The sequence below is a fragment of the Nicotiana tabacum genome, chromosome 23 (genome assembly GCF_000715075.1).
Source record: "Nicotiana tabacum cultivar K326 chromosome 23, ASM71507v2, whole genome shotgun sequence".
Classification (NCBI taxonomy): domain Eukaryota; kingdom Viridiplantae; phylum Streptophyta; class Magnoliopsida; order Solanales; family Solanaceae; genus Nicotiana; species Nicotiana tabacum.
The window spans coordinates 84,758,829-84,782,152 of record NC_134102.1 but is presented as its reverse complement, the minus strand read 5'-3'; the positions used below and the strand labels follow the sequence as shown (position 1 = coordinate 84,782,152).

The 23,324-nt window shown below is 39.2% G+C and overlaps 1 protein-coding gene across 1 annotated transcript; it reads right to left on the bottom strand.

The window, feature by feature from the left end:
• Positions 1–3,230: 3,230 nt before the first annotated feature.
• Positions 3,231–6,138, bottom strand: LOC142177253 (uncharacterized). Its single transcript, XM_075245724.1, has 3 exons — positions 5,991–6,138; positions 4,820–5,810; positions 3,231–4,065 (listed from the first exon to the last, which is right to left on the bottom strand). Exons 1-3 carry the CDS (start codon positions 6,136–6,138, stop codon positions 3,231–3,233), a joined length of 1,974 nt encoding a protein of 657 aa, XP_075101825.1.
• Positions 6,139–23,324: the final 17,186 nt, after the last annotated feature.

Genomic DNA, 23,324 nt, shown 5'->3' with positions numbered 1-23,324 from the left:
GTGCGGACGGGATGTGCGCTTCTGCGGAAATGGACTGGGCCAACTAGGGCCGCACCTGCGAACAGGGTTCCGCTTCTGCGGTCCCGCTCTTGTGAAAAAACAAAGTCCAGGCCTGGGTCACATATGCGGGGCTTTCGCTCGTACCTGCTACCAAAGGCTCGCAGGTGCGGGCAAACTAGATTTGGTGCACCAGCATCCTTGTTGAGGTTTGAACTCAACCCGCACATCGCCCGAATGGCACCCGAGCCCTCAGGGTTCCAAACCAAACATGCACGTAAGTCTAAAAATATCATACGGACCTGCTCGCGCGATCAAATCGCCAAAATAACACCTAGTACTCTAAATTTAGCACCAAATCAAATGAAATTCTCAAGAACACTTTAAAATTTTATATTTTCTCAACTGAACGTCCGAATCACGTTAAATCAACTCCGTTTCTCACCAAATTTCACAGACATATCTTAAATATCATAATATACCCGTACCGGGCTCTGGAACCCAAAAAACGGACCCGATACTAACAATACCAAATATCAATCAATTCTTAAAAATAAATAATTTCTAAACTTTTAATTTTCATCAAAAATTCATAACTCAAGCTAGGGACCTCCGAATTCGATTCCGGGCATACGCCCAGGTCCCATAAGTCGATACGGATCTACCGAGACTGTCAAAGCATGGATCCGGGACCGTTTACCAAAAATGTTGACCGAAGTCATATAAATTCAACTTTTAAGGCAAAAATCCTTATTCCCATTAGTTTTCAACATAAAAGCTTTCCGGAAACCTGCCCGGACTGTGCACGCAAATCGAGGAGGTTAACAAATGAGATTTTAAGGCTTAAGAGTGCAGATTCGAGTTCTAAAACATAAGATGACCTTTTGGGTCATCACAAGTGGGCCTGACCTGACCTCGTCACTACTCGACCGAAGTTAGGCTTGGCACTTACTGGGTACCATTGTGGTGTACTCGTGCTACTCTTCTACACATGTTTTATGTGCAGATCCAGGTGCTTCTTATTAGCCCCGCTACTAGATGAGAGTGCTAGCTGTTGTACGGAGACTTCAAGGTACAACTGCCGCGTCCGCAGACCTTGGAGTCCCCCTCTATTCTCTCCTATGTCATTTACCTTCCGTACTTATTTTGTTATACTCTGGTGTATAGAGATACTAGTTTTCTTCTGTAGCTTGTGACTTATGATGTTTCGGGTTTTGGGAAGACTGTGTATTTATAGAGTATTGGTTATTGTACATGACGAGCGACATTGTTACTAGTTATTTAGTTATCCACTGCTGTTAGTTGCCAAGTTTTACTTTTGCAATTTGTTAGGCTTACCTAGTCGTAGAGACTAGGTGTCATCACGACGTTATACAGAGGGAGTTTGGGTCGTGACAAATGAATACTTAAACTTACGTATAAAAATAATTTCATAGAATGAGAACTTAAGGGTTTTGACAAAATTTTCACCTAGCGATAATAACCATAGGAAATTTGGAAGAATTGAATACCTGGGTTTCGAGAATGGCAAATTGCAAAACCTTGAATTTTCTTACGGCTTTCTACGTTCTCTGTGTTGCCTAACTTCTAAAGTAATCTTCTTAATAAAACCTCATTTTTCCCTCTTTACTTTTTCAGACAAAGACCTTTACCAACCCTTCGCACGGAAAAAAAACTTTAACCCCTCGAATTCCCTTATGAATCTGTCCCACTAAGGCTCTTTTTCTTTTTCTCTTTTTGCTTGTTAATCAATCTAGTTGCTTCTTCCTATTATTATGCAATATGTATTTAAAAGCTCGCGAAATGGGGCATTACATTCTCTCCAACTTATAAATATTCCTCCTCGAATGTCATATCACAGTTATTCTTGAGTATAAAGAAAGATCTTATGCCTTATGCCACTCTCACTATCTCTTAGGACCTCAAAATTTGGCTAACTCCTAAAATATTCAAAAATTTCGGCAGAGTTTCCCTTGTAACTAGAGTTATCCCAAAATTTTCAACCAGTCAAAACCAATCAAACAATAACACTTTGCACCTCCAGCTACTCAATCCAATAATATACAACATCAAGGCATACCCATATACCCGCCAAAGCCATTTTACATCATTATAAGTACAATTATCACATAACTTGACAATCTAAATATTTTAAAGCTTAAATTGAATTATGTACCTGAAATCTCGAACAAATAAGGATACTTTTTCTTCATGACTTCCTCGGCCTCCCACGTAGCTTCCTCAGCTGAGTGGTTGCTCCATATTACTTTCACCGAAGCAATATCTTTGGTTCGAAGTTTACGAACCTACCTGTCTACTATAGCTATAGGGACCTCCTCATATGTCAGAGTATCATCTACCTCTATCTCCTGTCTATCAAGTACATGACTCGGGTCATGAAAGTGTTGTCTCAGCATGGACACATGAAAACCTGGATGTACAAAAGATAACTCTGGAGGTAAAGCTAGTCGATACGCCACAAACTCAATCCTTTCAAGAGTTGGATAAGGCCATATATATATTGGGATAAGCTTTCCTTTTCTACCAAACCTCATGATACCCTTCATTGGAGACACTTTTACAAATACATAGTCATGCTCTTTGAACTCAAAATCACGGCGTCTTATATTGGAGTATAACTTTTGTCGGCTTCGAGCTATTTTAAGTCGTTCCAGAATAAGTTTCACCTTTTTCAATGCATCCTGTACTATGTTTGGCCCAATAAGCTTCGTTTCACCTATCTCAAACCACCCTACAGGCGAATGACATCACCTCCCACATAGGGCCTCAAATGGGTCAATTTGAATGCTTGCTTGATAACTGTTATTATATGCAAACTCAATCTGAGGTAGATGATCATCACAGTTTCCTTTAAAATCAAGAACACGTGCTCGTAACATATCTTCCAAAGTCTGAATTGTCCTCTCGGCCTGTCCGTTCGTTTGAGGGTGAAAAGTTATACTCAGATTAACTCGGGTACCGAGACCTTCCTGAAAACTCTGCCAGAACTGGGCAGTAAACTGTGCACCCCTGTCAGAAATAATTGACATGGGAGAACCATGCAACCGAACAATTTCCTTTATGTATAATGATGCACACTGGGGTGCCATATAGGTTGTTTTGACTGGCAAAAGGTGAGCTGACTTAGTGAGTTGGTCTAGTATGACCCAAATGGAGTAATGTTTCTTAAAAGTTCACGGCAAGCCAATCACAAAATCCATATTTATTCGTTCTCATTTCCATTCTGGTATTTCAATGATTTGAGCTAAGCCACCTGACCTCTGGTGTTCAGCTTTTACTTGCTGACAATTAAGGCACCGTGATACATAATCTACAATATCTCGCTTCATATTATTCCACCAATAAACATCCCTCAAATCATGATACATTTTGGTAGAACCTGGATGTATTGAATACCTGGAGCTATGAGCTTCTACCATAATTTCCCTTCGAAGATCATCTACATTAGGCACGCATAAGCGGCCATCAAGTCTCATCACACCATTCTCATCAAGTGCAAAGTTCTTAATTTTGCCACTGAGGACACCTTCCTTGAGCTTAAGCAAACTAGGGTGATCAAATTGTTTGGCTTTAACTTGCTCTAATAAAGTAGACTTAGCATCCATACTTGCTATCAACCTTCCATCATACTTCTCATCGAGACGAACCCCTTGGCTAGCTATTTGTTGGGCTTCCTTAACTATTGGACATTCGACCACACACAACCTGGTCAAACTCTCCATGGATCTTCTGCTCAAAGCATCAGCAACCACATTCGCTTTGCCGGGATGATAAAGGATATTACAATCATAATCTTTAAGCAACTCCAACCACCTGCGTTGTCTCTTATTCAACTCTTTCTGCTTGAATATATACTGCAAACTTTTGTGATCTATATAAATGTCACATTGCTCTCTATAAAGGTAGTGACGCCATATCTTTAGACCAAAAATAACTGCTGCTAGCTCAAGATTGTGGGTAGAATAATTTATCTCATGATTCTTTAACTGCCTAGAAGCATAAGCAATTACCTTGTCATTCTGCATAAGAACACATCCTAATCCTACTCTGGAAGCATCACAATAGATCACAAATTTACCTGTAGTGGTAGGTAGAGTCAGGATTGGGGTTGTAGCCAACCTATTATTGAGTTCTTGAAAACTTTTCTCACAAGATTCAGACTATTGGAACTTCTCATTTTTCTGAGTTAACTTTATCAACGGGGCAGCTACTGAAGAGAACCCTTCTACAAAACGACGGTAGTAATCTGCCAACCCTAGAAAACTACGAATCTATGTAGGGGTCGACGGCCTAGGCCAACTCTTAACTGCTTCTATATTTTGTGGGTCTACTCTAATGCCTTCTTTCGAGACCACGTGTCCCAAAAATGTAACTGTATCGAGCCAAAATTCACATTTGGAAAATTTGGCATAAAGCTGACGGTCCTTGAGTATTTAAAGAACTGTTCTCAAGTGATTCTCATGCTCTTTCTGGATATGGCAATATACCAAAATATCATCGATAAATACTATGACAAATGTATCTAAGAACTACTGGTGTATTGGTCAACCCAAAGGACATAACTAAAAATTCATAGTGACCGTATTGAGTCTTGAAAGCTATTTTCGGGATGTCTGCTTCTCTGATTTTTAACTGATGGTATCCCGACCTCAGATCTATTTTTGAGAAATACCTGGCACCCTGTAACTGATCAAATAAGTCATCTATATTGGGCAGTGGATATTAAATTTTGATAGTAACCTTATTCAGCTGATGATAATCTATACACATCTGTAGAGAACCATCTTTTTTCTTCACGAACAACACTGGAGCACCCCAGGGTGAAACATTAGGTCGAATAAAATCCTTATCTAAGAGTTCTTGTAACTGGTTCTTGAGTTCATTTAGCTCAGATGGAGCTATTCTGTAAGGAGGAATCGAGATTGGTTGAGTTCCTAGTAATGCGTCTATGCCAAACTCAATCTCCCTATCTGGTGGTATTCCTGGGAGATCATCCAAGAACACGTCTGAAAACTCTTTCACGGTCGGTACTGATTCAAGCACTAGGGAGCCAATTTTCATATCCTGCATATGTGCTAGATACGCCAAACACTCACTGCTCACTAGTTTTCTAGCCTTAAGGTAAGAAATAAACTTACCCACAAGCGTACCCACTTCACCTCTAATTATAATTGGATATTCCCCAATAAATGAGAATGTAACCGTCTTGACGTGGCAATCAACTGTAGCATGAAAAGAAGATAACCAATCCATGCCAGCTATGATGTCAAAGTCTACCATATCTAACAAGTTCAAATCGGCAAACATTTCTCGGCCCTGAACTGTGATGATATAATTTCTGAATATATACTCAACTTTAACAGATTCCCCTATAGGTGTGGAAACCTCAAATAGAACCCCTAATTTTTCTGGTGCTTTTCCAAACTCAACACATAAATAATGAGACACATAGGAGAAAGTTGAACCAGGATCAACTAATACATAACCAAGGCGACCACAAACCGAGAGAATACCTATAATAACTCTGTTAGATGCCTCAGCATTCAGCCTGTCTAGAAATGCATAGAATCTGGCTGGTTCGCCTCCTCCCTGAGCTCCATCTCTATTGGTACCACACCCAGTCTGAGTATTAGATGCCCGAACTGGAGAAGGTGAAACTATAAAATTACCAATGGATGTTTCCTGTCTGGTTGGAGTTTTCCCCGGAGCTTGTCCAAGCAGTGGACAGTCTCTCTTAATATGACCCGGATCATGGCAGTGGAAACAACCTTTCTGACCCAAAAGGCATTTCCCTGGATGTTTATTGCTGCACGAAGGACATATAGGATAGGAGAACCGAGGTTGGCCCTGACTAGTTGAACTTTGACCCTGAGGGGCCTGACCCTTACTCTACTGGCCATGTATGAGTAGAGCTGGATAAGGAGATGAGTGGGTCGTTTATTGAATGTGAGCTGAATGATTCATGTTCATACCCCTAACTGAAAATCCACTATAAATACATGTTGTTCCAGCCTTCTTGCTATTATCTCTAGCTTCCGTGGCGATTTTATCAAAAGACTCCATACGCGTAGCGATATTGACAACCTGAAGATAAGTCTTGTCATCCTGATGTGAAGTCATATATTTTTCCATATGTGGAAATCAAGCCTTTAATGAACCTTATCACTTTTTCTCTCTCTGTCAGTATCAAATTAGGTGCATACTCTACCAATTTTGTAAATTCTATCTCCTATTCAGTCATTGACATGGTACCATGTTTAAGATGTTCGAACTGATGTCGGAGCTCATCCATCCAACTGATAGGCAAAAACTTGGCCCTGAAAGCTTCTTTGAACTGGGGCCAAGTAAGTGGAGGTAATGTAGAATCCCTAGCCTTCTTGTAACCTCTCCACCATTGTCCTACTACACCCTTCAATCGAAACCCAATTAACTCGGTGGCTTGTGTTTCAAGACAACCCAAAGAATCAAACATTTCCTCTATCTCTTCCAAAAATAACATTAGTTCATTTGGTTTATCGGTACCATTATAAGTATGAGGGTTTAATCTCATAAAGGCATGTGGATCAATTTTTCCTGAAATGTCTAGCTCTAACGCACAATATAAGAATCAAAGGAGAGAAATAAAAAAAAAATTCCTAACATGTCCTGCACCCTCCCAAATATAAGTATGGTGCACAACATATGCATATTTGAGACTTTGCTAGACACGGCTCATGATTCCCTAGAACTCCGTAAACCTCGCTGCTCTGGTACCAACTTGTCACGCCCCCAAACTGGGGTGGGACGCGATTGGCACTCAACCCTTACCACTCGTTGAGTGAACCCTGTACTATTTGTATCAAACTTCAAGTTCAGTAGCAAAGAAACTAACATGCTTAAATATTAATTCTTAACAAATTACAGTTCTTAAGCTGACTGATAAAATATAATAAATAAAGGATAAATCCCAGAATATTTTAATACTGAGCCACTAACAAGTCATGAGCCTCTAAAATTTGAAAAAAAATAAATTTAAAATACATAGCCTATGGGGGCATCCCACTAAAATAAAATAAACGTACTAAAAAAGAGTTATAAATAATAGTCTGAAAAGGGTCCGCTACTGCTGGGATGAATCAACAGAGTCTGTAAACTAAATCTAGAATATCTCCTCTAGCCACGTGCCTCGTTACATGCATCCTCAATACCTGCCACACGACGTAGCAGGCCCAAATGGGCTAAGTACTACAAAAGGATACTCAGTAAGTCTCGTAGGCTACCTCCTAAAAAGGCGGAGCGAGACCTTCTAGAAAATATAAGAAAGAAAAGGGATATACGAAAAATCATATAAATCATATTAAATTTTACAAATAAGTAATAATCAGGAAACTGAAACTGTAAGCTAAACTGTAAGCCAAAACGGAAACTTAACGTAGAAATTAAACCCATAACTGATATATGAAATAGAACCTGGGTTATATACATTTTAAGATATAACTTTGCAAAGTTAATTATTACGCATAATGGCACTGTGTACGTGAGCATCTGGGAACACGTACGGGGGAGTGTCGGTCTATCTCCCCAACAAACAGTTGGCACTTGTGAGTGTGCGGTAGGTAACCCTGACATCATGGCGCTCACGTTGGGGGAGGTTCGCCACTTCTCCCTACTGAATCTGAATATCACAATTAAAGGCACATAACAATTGGTAATACACAAAAGCATGTATTCATGTCACATATAATGTCGTACCGAATAAGAATAAGTGAACTGAGCATTGGATCACGAGAAGATATGACTTAGCTTTAGCTAACATATGGAGAACATGGTTATAATGGAATTCCCTACTAGGAAAGTAAACCTCAAATCACCTTAAAACTTTAGCTGCAATTCATCTCTTCAAATTTTTTGAGTATCCGACAACGCTAAATCTACAATTATAGGTTTAACCATGTCAATTCATAAGCTATTAAGTCTTACTTGTTGTTACTTAGCTATAAATCTAGAAACTCTCACCTCACTGATTCAAGTAAAGTTTTCAACTAAATATTTCCATTCTTCCATAAAGGTATATAGATGACGAGGCCATGAATTCAAGTAAACTAATTTTACAAAAAGATAAAGTAACCTCATTATAAATCCTTGGTTCTAGACCCATAACATCAATGATGTATTATACAATTAAATACTAGATATGGAAGAATCTCTCACTTAACTTTGGCACTAACTAAAAGATAAACTTTTATCATATGGGCATTCAAAGAAAACTTCTCTGCCATGACAAGGAAATATGAACCTCAAAAGCTCTATCAATTTATTTCAATAAATACTTAAACTTACGTATTAAAATAATTTCATAGAATGAGAACTTAAGGGTTTTGACTAAATTTTTACCTAGCAATAATAACCATAGGAAATTTGGAAGAATTGAATACCTGGGTTTCGAGAATGGAAAATTACAAAATCTTGAATTTTCTTATGGCTTTCTACGTTCTCTGTATTGCCTAACTCCTAAAGTAATTAAATTGCTTTGGTTTTCTTGCTAAAACCTCATTTTCCCTCTTTACCTTTTCAGACAAAGACCTTTACCAACCCTTCTCATGGAAAAAAAACTTTTACCCCTCTAATTCCCTTAAACTTCGGTCCCACTAAGTCTCTTTTTCTTTCTCTTTTTGCTTTTTAATCAATGTAGTTGGTTCTTGCTATTATTAAGCAATATATATTTAAAACCTAGCAAAATGGGGTATTACACACGTGTCTTGATTTTTCACTAGTCCAACAAAAGCAACGAAAATTTAAAACGAACATGAGTGATAATATCAAAGAGGAAATTATGAAGCAATTGAGCGCCAATGTGGTCAAAGCCATCCGATACACCACCTGGGTGGCAAATGTTGTGCTCGTGCCAAAGAAGGTTAGAAAAACCAAAGTGTGTGTTGAGTATAGAGACTTGAACAAAGTGAGTCCAAAGGATAACTTTCCTTTACAAAACATTTACATCCTTGTAGATAATTGCGCAAATCATGAGATACAACCTTTCGAAGATTGCTAAGTCGGATACCACCAGATTCTGATGGACGAGGATGATGCAGAAAAGATAGATTTCACCACTCATGGGGTACGTATTGTTACAGGGTCATGGCATTAAGTTTGAAGAATGCAGGGGAAACTTACATGAGGGCCATGATCACCATTTTTCATGACTTGATGCACAAAGATATTGAAGTATATGTCAATGATATCAACATAAAGTCAAAGACACAGGCTGATCATGGGCTCGATTTGAAAATGTTCTTCGAACGGCTACGAAGGTATGACCTTAAGCTCAATCAAGCCAAGTGTGCATTGGGGTTCGGCTTGGGAAGCTCCTCAGTTATTTAGTTAGCCGAAGAGGCATCGAATTGGATCCATCTAAGATAAAGTCTATTTGAGATCTGCCACCCCCAAAGAACAAAATTAAAGTCACGAGGTTGCTCGGGAGGTTGAACTATATCAGTAGGTTCATTGCTCAGCTCACAACCACGTGTGATCCAATCTTTAAGTTGCTGAAAAGGAATGATGCTATCAAGTGAACGGGCGATTACCAAAAATCTTTTGACAGGGTCAAAGAATATCTATCAAAACCCCCTGTATTGGTCCCACCTAAACCTGGTAGGACTTTATTTTTATATCTATCGGTAATAGATAATTCCTTTGGATGCGTTCTGGGGCAACATGATACAACAGGCAAAAAGGAACATGCAATCTATTATTTGAGCATGAAGTTCACCAATTATGAGGTTAAGTATACCCTTTTAGAAAGGACTTGTTATGCCTTGACTTGGGTCGCTCAGAAGTTGAGGCATTATCTTTTGGCCTACACTACTTATCTCATATCCAGAATGGATCCTTTAAAGTACATCTTCCAAAAGCCAATGCCCACTGGCAGGCTCGCAAAATGGCAAATTCTTCTCACAGAGTTCGACACCGTCTATGTCACTCGCACCGTAATGAAAGCACATGCTCTGGCAGATCATTTGGCAGAGAATCCAGTCGATGATGATTACAAACAACTAAGCACATACTTCCCAGACGAAGAGGTCAACTCAATAGAGGAAGTAGTTTCGGACGACATCCATGTATGGAAAATGTATTTTGATGGGGCTGTCAATATCAAAGAGTTGGGATTGGGGCAATCCTCATCTCACCTATTGGACAACATTACCCTGCAATGGCCCGACTTCGGTTCTTCTGTACTAATAATACGACAAAATACGAGGCTTGTATCATGGGTCTAGAAATGGCCCTTGATCTCGATGTGCATGGTTTATTGGTTATGGGAGATTTCGGCCTTCTTATCCGGTTGACTCAAGGTGAATGGAAGACTTGAGACATCTTCCCAGGTTTCACAATGAGCTAGTCGATGCCTTGGCTACCTTAGATTCAATGCACCCTTATCCAGGAAACACTCATATTGATCCATTAGAAATCCAAGTTCGGAATCAACATGGTTACGACAATACAATTGAGGCAGAACTAGAAGTCAAACCATGGTATCATGATGTAAAACAATTCTTGAAAATAAGGGAATACATGGAGCATGCTAAGGGAGATCAAAATGAACTATAAGGCGGCTCGCATGTGGTTTCTTTCTGAATGGGGAAATCTTGTACAAAAGGACCCTAGACTTAAACCTGTTGAGATGCATAGATTCCACAGAAGCTGAGTGGATCATGAGTAAAGTGTATTCGGGGGTATGTGGACCTCACATGAATGGATACGTTTTGGCGAAGAAGATTCTGTGGGCAGGGTATTATTGGCTTACTATGGAGAGATATTGCTTTAGCTTTATTCGCAAGTGTCACCAATTCCAGATTCATGGTGACCTGATTCACTCGCCCCCTTCAGAGTTGCATCTCATGTCTTCTTCTTGGCCTTTCGTTGCTTTGGAAATGGATGTTATTGGGCCTTTTGAGGCAAAGGCTTCAAATGGGCATACATTCATTTCGTTTGCCATTGATTACTTCACCTAGTGGGTGGAGGCCATCACTTTCAAAGTAGTAACCAAGAAAGAAGTGGTAGACTTTGTTCATTCCAACATCATTTGTCGCTTTGGTATCCCAAAGACAATTATCACTGACAATGCAGCCAATCTAAATAGTCATTTGATGAAGGAGGTATGCAAGCAATTTAAAATTGCGCATCGCCATTCTACCCCTTACCGACCATAATCCAATGGAGCCATTGAAGCAGAAAACAAGAACATCAAGAAGATTCTTAGAGAGATGATCCAAGGTTCCAGGCAATGACATGAAAAGTTGTCTTTTGCTCTTTTGGGATACCATACGACTCCTCCCACATCTATTGGTGCAACTCCTTATCTGTTGGTATATGAAATTGAAGAACCGCTAAAGAAAAAAATCTATTCAATTAGCCAAAAAGGAGAGAGAGGGATTCGAACCCTCGATAGTTCTTTGTTAAAACTATACCGGTTTTCAAGACTGGGGCTATCAACCGCTCAGCCATCTCTCTAAAAGACTATTTTTATTTTATTCCTCCAAATAGAACATGGCCATAGGGGTGGATACCCCCACTATCTGTAGAAAGATCTCAGGTGCGAATCCACCGGTCGATCTATCTATCCGTATATAGATATATGATCTAGCATGCCCATTTGTGAAATAAAATCAAAATTCCCTCTCTTTGAATCATTGTAGAATCGGAGATTAAAGGAAAAGAATGGGTAAAGCCCCGTTTGGAATATCTAATGTTGATTGATGAAAAACGGCTAGCAGTAGTGTGCTTTGACCAGTTATACAAAAAAGAATGGCTCGTTCCTATAAGAAGAAAGTACACCCAAGGCACTTTGAGGTAGGCCAGCTAGTTTGAAAATGCATCGTTCCACACCAGGTAGAAGCTAAAGGAAAGTTCGCCCTGAACTGGTAAGGACCCTACATTATCAAGAAAAAGTTACCAAAAGGGGCCTTGCATTTGGTAGATGAAGAAGGACGAGTACCATACATGACTATTAATGCAGATGCGGTCAAAAGATATTATGTTTAATATATACCCACCGCGGAACTTTCACGCATAATTTTCTCAGATCGAGATGACGAAGGCTATCATTGATCATTATCCCAAAAAGGTGTCACCCTTTTGTTAACCCTTTTAAGCTGTATTTTTCTTCTTTGTTTTCCCTCTTTTTGGAACTTGTATACTTCTAAAAACCAAAACGAAAAAAAAAAGAAGAGAAAGTACAAAAAAAATAAAAAATAAAATCAAACAACAAATCTTCTGAGTCAGTGAACTACGTTCGACCCGATTCAAACAAGGCTACATAGGCAGCCCTACCCTGGGTTCGGTCCCATCATAATAAAAAATCCATATCCCCCAATACTCCAGAAGTTGGGCAGAAATTTATTTTACTTTTTACGACCTTTCTATAAAAATGGTTCCAAAAGTTGTAATTCAGCTCAATGTTATTTTCGCCTTTTCTCGTTAACACCTCCTGATCGATCTATGAGAATGTTGAATTCCCCATGCCAATGGAGTAGGACAACCTGCCGCACGCAACATTTTAGTCAAGGGCGGCAGTAAAAAAACAAAAAATAAAAAATGAGAAAGTCTTATCGGTGAAAACCCACATGGGCACTGTAAGGCATTAATGAGTAGAGAAATGAGAGAGTCTTATTAGTGAAAACCCATATGGGCATGATAAGGTGACGGTGAGTAGAGAAATGAGAGATGTCAGTTAGCAAAAACCCGCAGAGGACGCTACTAGTCGAATGAGGGTCTGTGCATAACCAAGACAGTTTCAAGATGAGCGTTTGCGACAAATTTTGAGAATTAGACAACTCAGACAGACCAAGCATCCAGTCCAAAATGCTTGTCATGGTTCATTGAAGTCGGCACATACCTCCAGATAAATCTCCCTATTCCTCTCCCCGAAAGGGACACCTTTTGTTTATACACAGTGCATTTTTCACTTTGAATTGTCTCTTCTGTTATTTTTCATAAATTTTCTTTGAGTCCCTTTCGGTCTAAATCTTGCATCAAAAGCGAAGCAAAGAATGGCTGCAAAACTAGCTACAGTTTCCACAATATACAGAGCATAAGGGATTGGGGCATACACGACATTGACAAAGGCGCGAGTCCATCTGTGATCTCTTTTGATATGCCGAACAAAGCGTCTCAAGAAAACCGAAAAGGTCGCTTAAGAAAGACGTGATTCATGGGAAAAGTTGATAAGCACTACGAAAACAAACTGGTACCGGGTGCAAGACAACTAAGTTTGATATTAAAGGTAAAAATTTCCTTGCCTTAGGGACAGAGGTTAGCAGTACCATGGACATCCGGGTATGAAACAGTCGGGGGAAATATAGGTAAGCCAAGGTCTCTAGAAAGCGTTACAGAGTATCCGAGCACCTTGGTACCACACTGACAGAATTAGTTCTTCGACAGTGGAGTGGAGGTGAATTCAAAATACTCAGGGCATCAAGGCCATAAATCGACCACCACTTTGAAAACTCACAAATCTTTCTTTGTTTGAAGAAGGAACAAAGCGATGCAAAATGGAGATTCTCAAAGGACGAATGTCACCAATGGTAAGTTCCTCATATTCTCCATTTTCTTTTATTTTTAGCATGCATCACTACTGTTCATACCTCCCATTTTCGCAGCTTAACTCAGGTAGAACCTTTTTGCCTAGGGGATCCAGCTCATATTTTTGGGTAGAAGTACTCTTCGCTCAGGCTATTTTTACGTAACTTAACTCAGGTAGAACCTTTTTACCTAGGGGAATCCAACTCCTATTTCTGGGAAGAAGTACTCTTCGCTCAGGCTGTTTTTACGTAGCTTAACTCAGGTAGAACCTTTTTTCCTAGGGGGATCCAGCTCATATTTTCGGGTAGAAGTATTGTTTGCTCAGGCTATTTTACTTAGCTTAACTCAGGTAGAACCTTTTCGCCTAGTGGGATCCAGCTCATATTTCTGGATAGAAGTACTTTTTGCCAAGGCTGTTTTACGTAGCTTAACTCAGGTAGAACCTTTTTGCCTTAGGGGATCCATATCATATTTTTGAGTAGAAGTACTCTTCGCTCAGGCTGGTTTACGTAGCTTAACTCAAGTAAAACCTTTTCTCCTAGGGGATCCAGGTAGAAGTACTCTTCGCTCGGCTGTTTTACGTAGCTTAAATCAGGTAGAACCTTTTTGCCTAGGGGGATCAAGCTCATTTTTATGCGTAGAAGTACTCTTCGCTCAAGGTGTTTTACGTAGCTTAACTCAGGTAGAACCTTTTCGAATAGGGGAATCCAACTCATAATTTGTTGTAGAAGTACTCTTCGCTCAGTCGTTTTTACGTAGCTTAACTCAGGTAGAACCTTTTCGCCTAGGGGGATCTAGCTCATATTTTCAGGTAGAAGTACTCTTTGCTCAAGCAGTTTACATAGCTTAATTCATGTAGAACCTTTTCGCCTAGGGAGATCCAGCTCATATTCTCGGGTAAAAGTACTCTTCGCTCAGGCTGTTTTACATAGTTTAACTCTGGCAGAACCTTTTTGCCTAGGGGGATCAAGATCATATTTTCGGGTAGAAGTACTCTTCGCTCAGGCTGTTTTACGTAGCTTAACTCAAGTAGAACCTTTTCGTCTAGAGGGATTCAACGCTTTATCAATAATCCAGGGTACCAACCCCTAGTTACATTCCTTCCTAGTGATACAGGGCACCAACCCCTGGTTACATTTCCTTTCAGTAATACAGGGTACCAACCCCTGATTACATTCCTTCCTAGTGATACAGGGGCCCAACCTCTGGTTGCGTTCATTTCTCAGCGATACAGGGTGTCAACCACTGGTTACATTCCTCTCAGTGAAACAGGGCGCCATCCCTGGTTAAGTTTCCTTTCAATAATATAGGGTACCATCCTCTAATTTCATTTCCTTTCGGTAATACATGGTACTACCCCCTGGTTGCATATCCTCACATAGCTAGTTTATTCTATCGTCTTTGTCTTTCTTTCAACAAATTAGATAGTTTATAGCTTTTTCTAATCACAAAATTTTCCTAGTGCCAACCTAGGGAAGAAAAAATTTGTTCGTTTTGTTCGTCTTTGATGGCTTTGAGGGACCTTGCCGTAGAGCACATATGACGATTAAAGCTTGCACTTTCAGTTCTCATCAGAGGAAAGAAGTCTTTCGGTCGCAGGATAGTTGGAGTTAACTTTGATAATGTGTCGACAACTTAGCGTCTCAAGATTCATATTCTGAATTTCGGATCAGGAAAGCAATCAAGTGAGATTGAGTCATAATCTTTTCATCAAAGAGCATCAAGATCCAATCTAAACTCAACACAAGCGAGTAGGTCAAGAATCAAGATTTGACTCCAGAAGACACATAGATAGGAATATTATAACTCTTAGCTTGCAGTCATATGTAGTTCTCTATGTAGTTCTCTTCTCTTTTTCATTTGATGTAAGTAGCAAGTGACAGTAACAGCAACAACAACAGGAGCAACAGTCTTAACTCTAGTATCCGGTAGTCCCAACTACCAAATTTTCTTAGAACTAAACTGCCCTGATTCCTTTGTAGCATAGGATATATATGCAACCTTGGAAACATGGTTCGATCACCTTTTTTAAAACAAATGCTTTCATTGGAGTGACAAATGAGCAAAATTAGCTATGGTACTCACTTTCTTTGCATGAAAACTCTTTATGTTCTCGAGCAAAGAGGAATATATGTAAATATATAATTTTTTCTCGTTCTATTTCTCCTACATTATATTTTTTCTAGGTTTATTGTGTATGTTTTTATATATTATAGAATTAGATAATTAATTAGTTTGGTAAAGGGTCAAAAGGATTGGTTTTTGCATTCGTGAGTCGAATTGGGCCAACCTTTGAGGCAAATTGGCAGCCCAAATCAGCCAACCAGGTCCAATTGAGGGCCTGTCAGTGGTGGATTCAAAACGGCATAGTTTAACCTAAAACTACATCGTTTTGGATAAGGGGCTAGAGATCAATCCCCAGCCATACGATCTTCGTTGATCTAACGGCTAGCATTCAATATCCTAACTAGATATTTAAAGCCTTTACCCCCAAAATTTTGACTCCATTTTCCCCTTTACTCTCTCTTTCCCCTCACTCCTCACTCTCTCTTCTCCTTATCTCTACTTCTGTCTCCGCCACATTCCCCATCTGTCGCCGCCACCTCTGGCTGGCCACCTCCAATAACCCCCAAAATTTCACCATCTCCTCTCCTCTTCCTTCTCTTTCTGTCTACCCCACTTAAATCCTTTATATCCCTCTCAATCTCACCAAATATAAACCTAACTATAACCCTCGCCGCCACCCGCCGCTTCCAGTCCCTGCCAAAATTGCACCATTTCCTCCTCTTCTCCTCCTCTCTCCATATCTCCAACTCAAGTCCTTAAAATCCCAACCAAAACTCCGGCCACCACCACCACTGCCGCATCTCTACTCCACCACTACTCCGCCATTTTTAGCCTAGTTCCAACCCAAGAACGCCCGTTTCCTTTTGGTATGACACTGAGTTCATTGGGCATAGTGTCTACCAAAATGAAACAAGTGATCTACGATCGAACAACCACTACTCGAGGTCCCCCGGCATCGTCTCGCTACTCGATTTGGCATCGAATCCCTTTGTATGGTAAAACATCAATTTCCTTTTTTTAATTTTCTTTTCTGGTTTTTGCTTATGTGATTAGGTTTTGGTTTGATTTTGTGTTTCTTATCGATGGCTAATCCATTACTCATTCTGATCATTGTCGATTCGTTGGATCGTGTTCATTTTGTGTAATCGCTTAATTATCTGTTGGATTTAGCCACGACTCCTTTCTATGATCGAAACTTGAGTTAGCTTATTAATATGGTTAGGTTTTATTTAGTTAAGTATCATTAGTTTCTGGTTATTGAAGTGTCATTAGTTTCTGTTTAGTTAAGTATTATGTTTAGTCATAGTTGTTTAATAAAATAATTAGTTTGCATGCGATATGTTAAGCTGATTGTTTTAATTAGTTAGTTTGATAGTACATCAGTTTTTTAAATTTTTACTTATTAGGATCTGAATTCACTTAATTGATTAATAGTTTAGTTACATGTTTGTGGTATTTAGTTGAGTTCTACTTACTTGTTTCTTGTTTTTGGTTTGTTAGAAATGAGGTGGAATTGATGTTGTTAAAATTTGAAGGTTAGATGGGTTTGATCATGACTTAGGGTACTAGTAGCCTACCTTTTTACTAGTAAGGTAGCTGAAAAGACCCTTTTCCTCCTTGCTTCTGCCACAACAGGTTTCAGGCTGTCCTTTCACCTTTTGGACAGCCCTTCGGCAGTATTTTGACACACAAAGTTAGTTTTTTTGGACAGACTTTTGTTGAACCAAAATCTGTCCAAAAAGTGGTCTTCTTTGCCTACTTAAAGGCTGCCCTTTCCTCACTTTACAGACATACTCTATCACACAATATATGCATCTTTTACATGCTAAAAAAAATTTGGGAGTAAGAAAAAAAATATTAGCTGGACATAAAGAAAGTAAGCTGAAATTGTGAGCTTTGTAAGTGGTTCTGAGAGTGAAAACTCTTTCAGAATGATAACTCTTTTAGAGTTGTTTCTGGGCTTCTACTCTAAGATTTTCTGGATGTTTAAACATGAATCTGGTGCTTGTTTTCTGTTGTTTCTATTGCTGAGCTCTTTTTCTTCATTGCTGTATTTATTTTCTGTGATCCAGGTAACCTTTAAACATTGTGATGCATATTTTTAATAGCAATTGATGAAGATTTGAGCATGTTAGATTACTTGAAGCATCTTCAGAGAAAGATGCTATATGGATAAATGTTGAGATTTCAATCTTGAAATCAAGCTTGGGATCATAATGTTAAATTCACGACTTTTTGCCATTTTTTTATTTGCCTCGTAGTATTTCTCTGTTAGTCTTTAAATAGTATTTTGTGGGAATCTTAGTCATGTTGTAGAAAAGGAAAAATGTTAAAAACTTAATGAAGATTTTTGATAGTGGACAGAATGTATTAGTTTTGTAAAAACAAAGAGCTATGTTTGGTATAAGATCTTTACTTTTTTCTTTATTGGAAGTCCTACTGGAAGTACTAATATTATCTAAAGATCACTTAATGATCCATTTTATTACTCTATTATAACAATAATAATTTAAGTCCTACTAGGCTTAAATACTTTTAAGCCTAGTGAAAGTTGAAGTTTATTACTTAAGATACACAGGAACAATATAGGTTGTTTGATCAGTTATTAAGCTTAGTGTTGCTAGTTAAAAGTTTGAAATTAATAAGATTGGGCTAGCAAGAATAAGGAACAAATGAGCTGACTTGCTGACCCATTCTCGTTCAGAACAGCTGGCCCATTTTTCTTAAACAATAAAGCTACCCATTTTCTTCTATATAGCTAGTTGGGCCAAATGAATCCATTTCATATGGCCCATTTTTATAATAATTCCAGCAGTCCAATACTAATAAAATCCAACAGTTGGGCTATTTTCTTCAAATAAATAAAGTTATCCATACTTTTAAATAATTATTTTGGCCCATTTTCTCAATAAATAAAGTTTAACCCATCTTCATTACCGGTGTTAAATCTTCCTAGAAGTGCTAAGCAAACTTTAGGTATGAACATAATTCTTTTAAAATATTTAATTTTTAATTAGTTTCATCGTTTTAATTAGTAACGCAATAATTTGAATAAGGTACTAAGCAAGGTCCAACACCAATTAATTATCCATATGTTGTCTTATTACTATCAAGCTACAAAGAAGCATTTTTTTCACAATAAGGATGAACAAATATTGTCCATAATCTAAACTCCAAAGTAATTTGTTTTAACAAAGATAACTATTTTCGTCTTAACCGATATCGGAAAGACTCGCTTCGGAATAAATACATAAATAAAACGGCAAGGTCGTGAGAACACATCGTGTCCCCAATTCTTTCAAATAATTCAAAGTTTGTTATTTAATTAACTTTGAGTAGGCTTTAATTTTGGGTGCGACGCACAAACTAAGGTCGGGGATACTCGTCTTGGTTAGTGTAAGCTAGGGTCAGGGATACACTTCTTAGTTTGAGATTAATAAAGTCATCAACAATAAAAGCGGACATAGGCAAAACATGAAAATCAAATAAAGCACAGTTTATCCGAAATTAATTCAAGCCAAGTTTAAGTCAATAAAGTGACCGTGCTAGAACTACGGGATTCGGGGAGTGCCTCACACCTCCCCGGTCAACAGATTTTATTACCCGGTCTCCTATTTTTGCAGACCAATAAAAATAGAGTCAAACCTTCCTTTAACCTTGTGATTCAAATAAAAGGTGACTTGGAATACCCAAAAATCAATTCCAAGTGGCGACTCTGTAAATAAAATAATTCCTACTCAAATTTGTTACTTTAATTGGAAAAACTCTTTAACACACAATCCATAATACACATATATTTTGGGGTAAAAAGGGGTGTGACACCGGTTGGGATAGCAGATAACACTCGGTAGATACCGAGAGGGAGACACTCCTCCTCCTCTAAGGATCTGCAAAGGGGGGGAGGGCGAATAGTTGTACCCCAAATTGCCATGGTCTGGGGACTGGGGAGGAGGGACATCCTCCTCTCGGGTGTCTGCGTTTGGTGTCGTTGTTGGTTGCTCACCAAGCGAAGACGGAAGAGGCTCAGTACTCAGCCTCATAGTACCGGGAGAAGCAACTAGGACTCGAAAGGGAGAATTGGCATTCTCCACCAAGTCAAACTTTCCCTAGAGCACTTGGGCATCTTCCGTCGTTGGGGTTATAAGATATTTATATTGAGCATTCTATTGAGCAGATGAAGGTCGTTGTATCCTTTATAGGGAAGCCCCATCTTCACTGGCTTCCCCATCATCATCAATCACCATAGTGACTGTGGCCGGCTCGGGCGCGACTTTCTTCACCTTCTTACTCTTGCCCTCGACCAAGGAAAAACTCTGCCTTTTTGGTTGCTTGTTCTCCGGCCGAGGACTCCGAAAGGAAGCGCTTGCACCGGAAGGAGATGTGATGGCACCAGTCTGGGTGAAATCCTCCTTCAGCAACCTCGCAGCCTCCGTGAGATCAACCAAAACATCCTTCTCAAGGATGGTAATAGAACCTTGCGGTAGACCTGAATTCAACAAAAAAAGAGGTTAACCAATTTTATTATGCACAAAATGAGATAAGGACAAAATCAGCTCCACAAGTCAACTTACTATGATTTTTGGCCTTCCACCCGTATTTGGGGCCCAGTTCTTTCCACCAGTAGGTCTCAGGCGTGGTAATGTTCAAAATATTTTGATCCCACTGGTCCAAGCCTTCAACCCTTGGTGTGTCCACCTAGTTGCTGAAATAATGAAAAGAGAAGGATCAGCAAAGACACGAAACAACCTTTTTTCAGAAAAAAAAAAGGACAGAATTTGAACTTACGGGTACGAGTCCAGGACTCAAGGAAAGATGGAGTTGTGGATGGGATAATATCCCTAGTGGCAACAACGACAAACCTCTTCATCCATCCACGGTCATTGTCGTCATCAATGCTGATGAGCAAAGCATGGTGGCCACGTTTGATAAACTTTATTACTCCCCAACGAAAAATCTTGGGGATAGAGATTCATCATGCGAGCCAAAGTGAGCTCCTCCTTCGTCTCCTGCACAACAATCGTTCACCATACAGAAGGGCCCACCTGTGCCATGTAAACTTGGTATTTGTGATACAGCTCCAGAATCATGGGGTCAATTCCCCCGCTCAAAGAAAACACACCCAAAGTAAATTGGTACGTATAAACCTACATGAAGCCCTTTTTAGAGAAGGTTACTCGCTCTACCAGTTCGGGAGCCATGATGTTCAAATCATGACAATCACAATCCACCTTCATAGTGGGAATGCTAGAACGGCGGATGAAAGAAGGGTATATGCCAACAGCCCAAGTGTGAGAACTTGAAGAAGGAAACTTCTCTTCAAAGTCCTTGGTTGTGTTGAGTCTTTTTGGGAATGATGGTGCTCACTGTAGGGGGTTAGCATCAATGGTGATTTCTTTGTCTTTTTCTCCTTCAGACCTCCACCGAAGAGAAAGCAGGAGTTCTTGGAAGTGTCACGACCCAGAATTTCCCCCCTCGGGATGATGATGACACATAACATTTCACTTGCTAGATAAGCCAACATTAGATGTAGTTATTAACCATTTTTAATAATTCAAGTCAAATGAAAATCAATAAGCTAAATAAACTAGAATAAAGTAGATAATTCTGATAATTAGCGATAATCCAAATACACATCCCAGAATTGATTTCATGAATACACGAGCGACTAGAGTACTAAAAATAATAGTCTGAATGAAAGCATAACTATATGAGACGAAATAACAACTAGAGTAATGTAGAAGGGGACTTCGGGGCTGCGACCGCTGTGCAGCTGTACCTCAAGTCTCCGTCAAGCACCGAATCCTGAGCAATATACTAATCGCCGCTAGGATCGACTCCAAAATCAAACAAGAAGTGGAGAGTGTAGTATGAGTATAACCGACCCCATATACTCTGTAAGTGCCGAACCTAACCTCGACGAAGTATTGACGAGGCTAAGGCGGGTCACTTACAATAACCTGTACGCAGTATATAATAATAATAATAGGAAAGGAAAAACATTAAAGGTAAGGCAGTTAACTAATGAAAAGAAACTCAATTCTTGTAATTAGAGTACCCGGAATAACCGATCTCATAATTTCATATAACAACACTAGAAATCAACACAATAACAACAATGAATACAACACACACAATTTGTTGCGGCGCACAACCCGATCCCACCGTACGCACACAATCTTCCCTTATTTCACCATATCAATATCACAATCACATATAATATCTGTTACGGCGTGCAACCCGATCCCACCATATCATCATAATCAATATCATAACCCTCCCTTATTTTACCATATCAATATCAAAATCACATACAAAATTTATTGCGGCGCGCAACCTGATCCCACCATCTCAATATCAAAATCCTCCATTATTTCACCGTATCACAACCGTTGCGGCATGCAACCCGATCCATAAACAAATTCAATAAATGTAATCAATCCAACTAATCAATTCACAAGAATCTCTACAATTAAAAAATATGAAAGCAAAACAATAAAGGAACCACGTACTAATCAAAGGAATGCTACAAATAATACAAGAGCAACCAAACAAGCCAAGTATGTGATAGTTAAAGTTTACAAATAAGACAATTATGGCAAGTAGCAATTAATTATGGAGTCATGGAAGGAACGAACATTTCAATACAAGAATAATTAATGTCAAGTAACAAGTTACGATATAGAAAGCTACCGAGCCTAGGGTTCCAAAATATGAAAATGAGGCTAAATATTCTGTCCCTCAGCTATTTGTCTAGGCCCAGATGCCGCAAATGCGACCTGAATGCGAAGACGTTATCGCAAATGCAAACTCCCTACATCTCTGTTGTCATCGCATTTGCGATGATGTTTCCGCAAATGCTAACATGGTCAGGTCGCAAAAGTGATCAAATGATTGCAAATGCAATCCATGCTGCTCCCAGGCCACTTTCGAAATTGCAAACAAAATGTTCACAAATGCGATCATCTCAGACTTGGCCATTTGTCGCAAATGCGACCTCTGATCTCGCATTTGCGAGGCATGCACACCAGATCACACCAGCAACTACCAAACTCTCTTAAACGCGTCCGAAACTCACCGAGCCCTTGGAACTCTAAACCAAACATTCACACAAGTCTAAAAACATCATACAAACTCGCTCGTATGATCAAAACACCTAAATAATACCTAGAACTATGAATAAGACATCAATATGTATGAAACTTTCAAAGAAACTCAAGAACATGCAAATTTACAACCGGATGTCCGATTCACGTCAAATCAACTCCGTTTTGAACAAAATTATGCAGACAAGTCATAAATGGTGAAATGAACCTATTCTATGTTTCAAAAATGAAATCCAAACCCGATAGCAATAAAGTCAATCTACGGTCAAACTTATGAATTCGTTTAGCCTTCAAATTACTAGTTTTTAATAAATCACGTTAAATCAAGTCAGGGACTTTCAAATTTGATTCTGTAATGACCCGGTCGGTAGTTTTGAGTATTATAACTTGTTCCCCAATTTACTGCTCAAATTGTGATTTACGGTTGTTATTTGGTTTGCCGGAGGTAATTGGTTCGGGTTCGGTGAAGTTTTGTAATGATTTGGAACACTTAGTTCCAAGGTTTAGAATTTAAGTTGAAAAGGTTGACCAGATGTGGACTTATGAATAATGACCCCGGATAATTTTTGCTAAGGA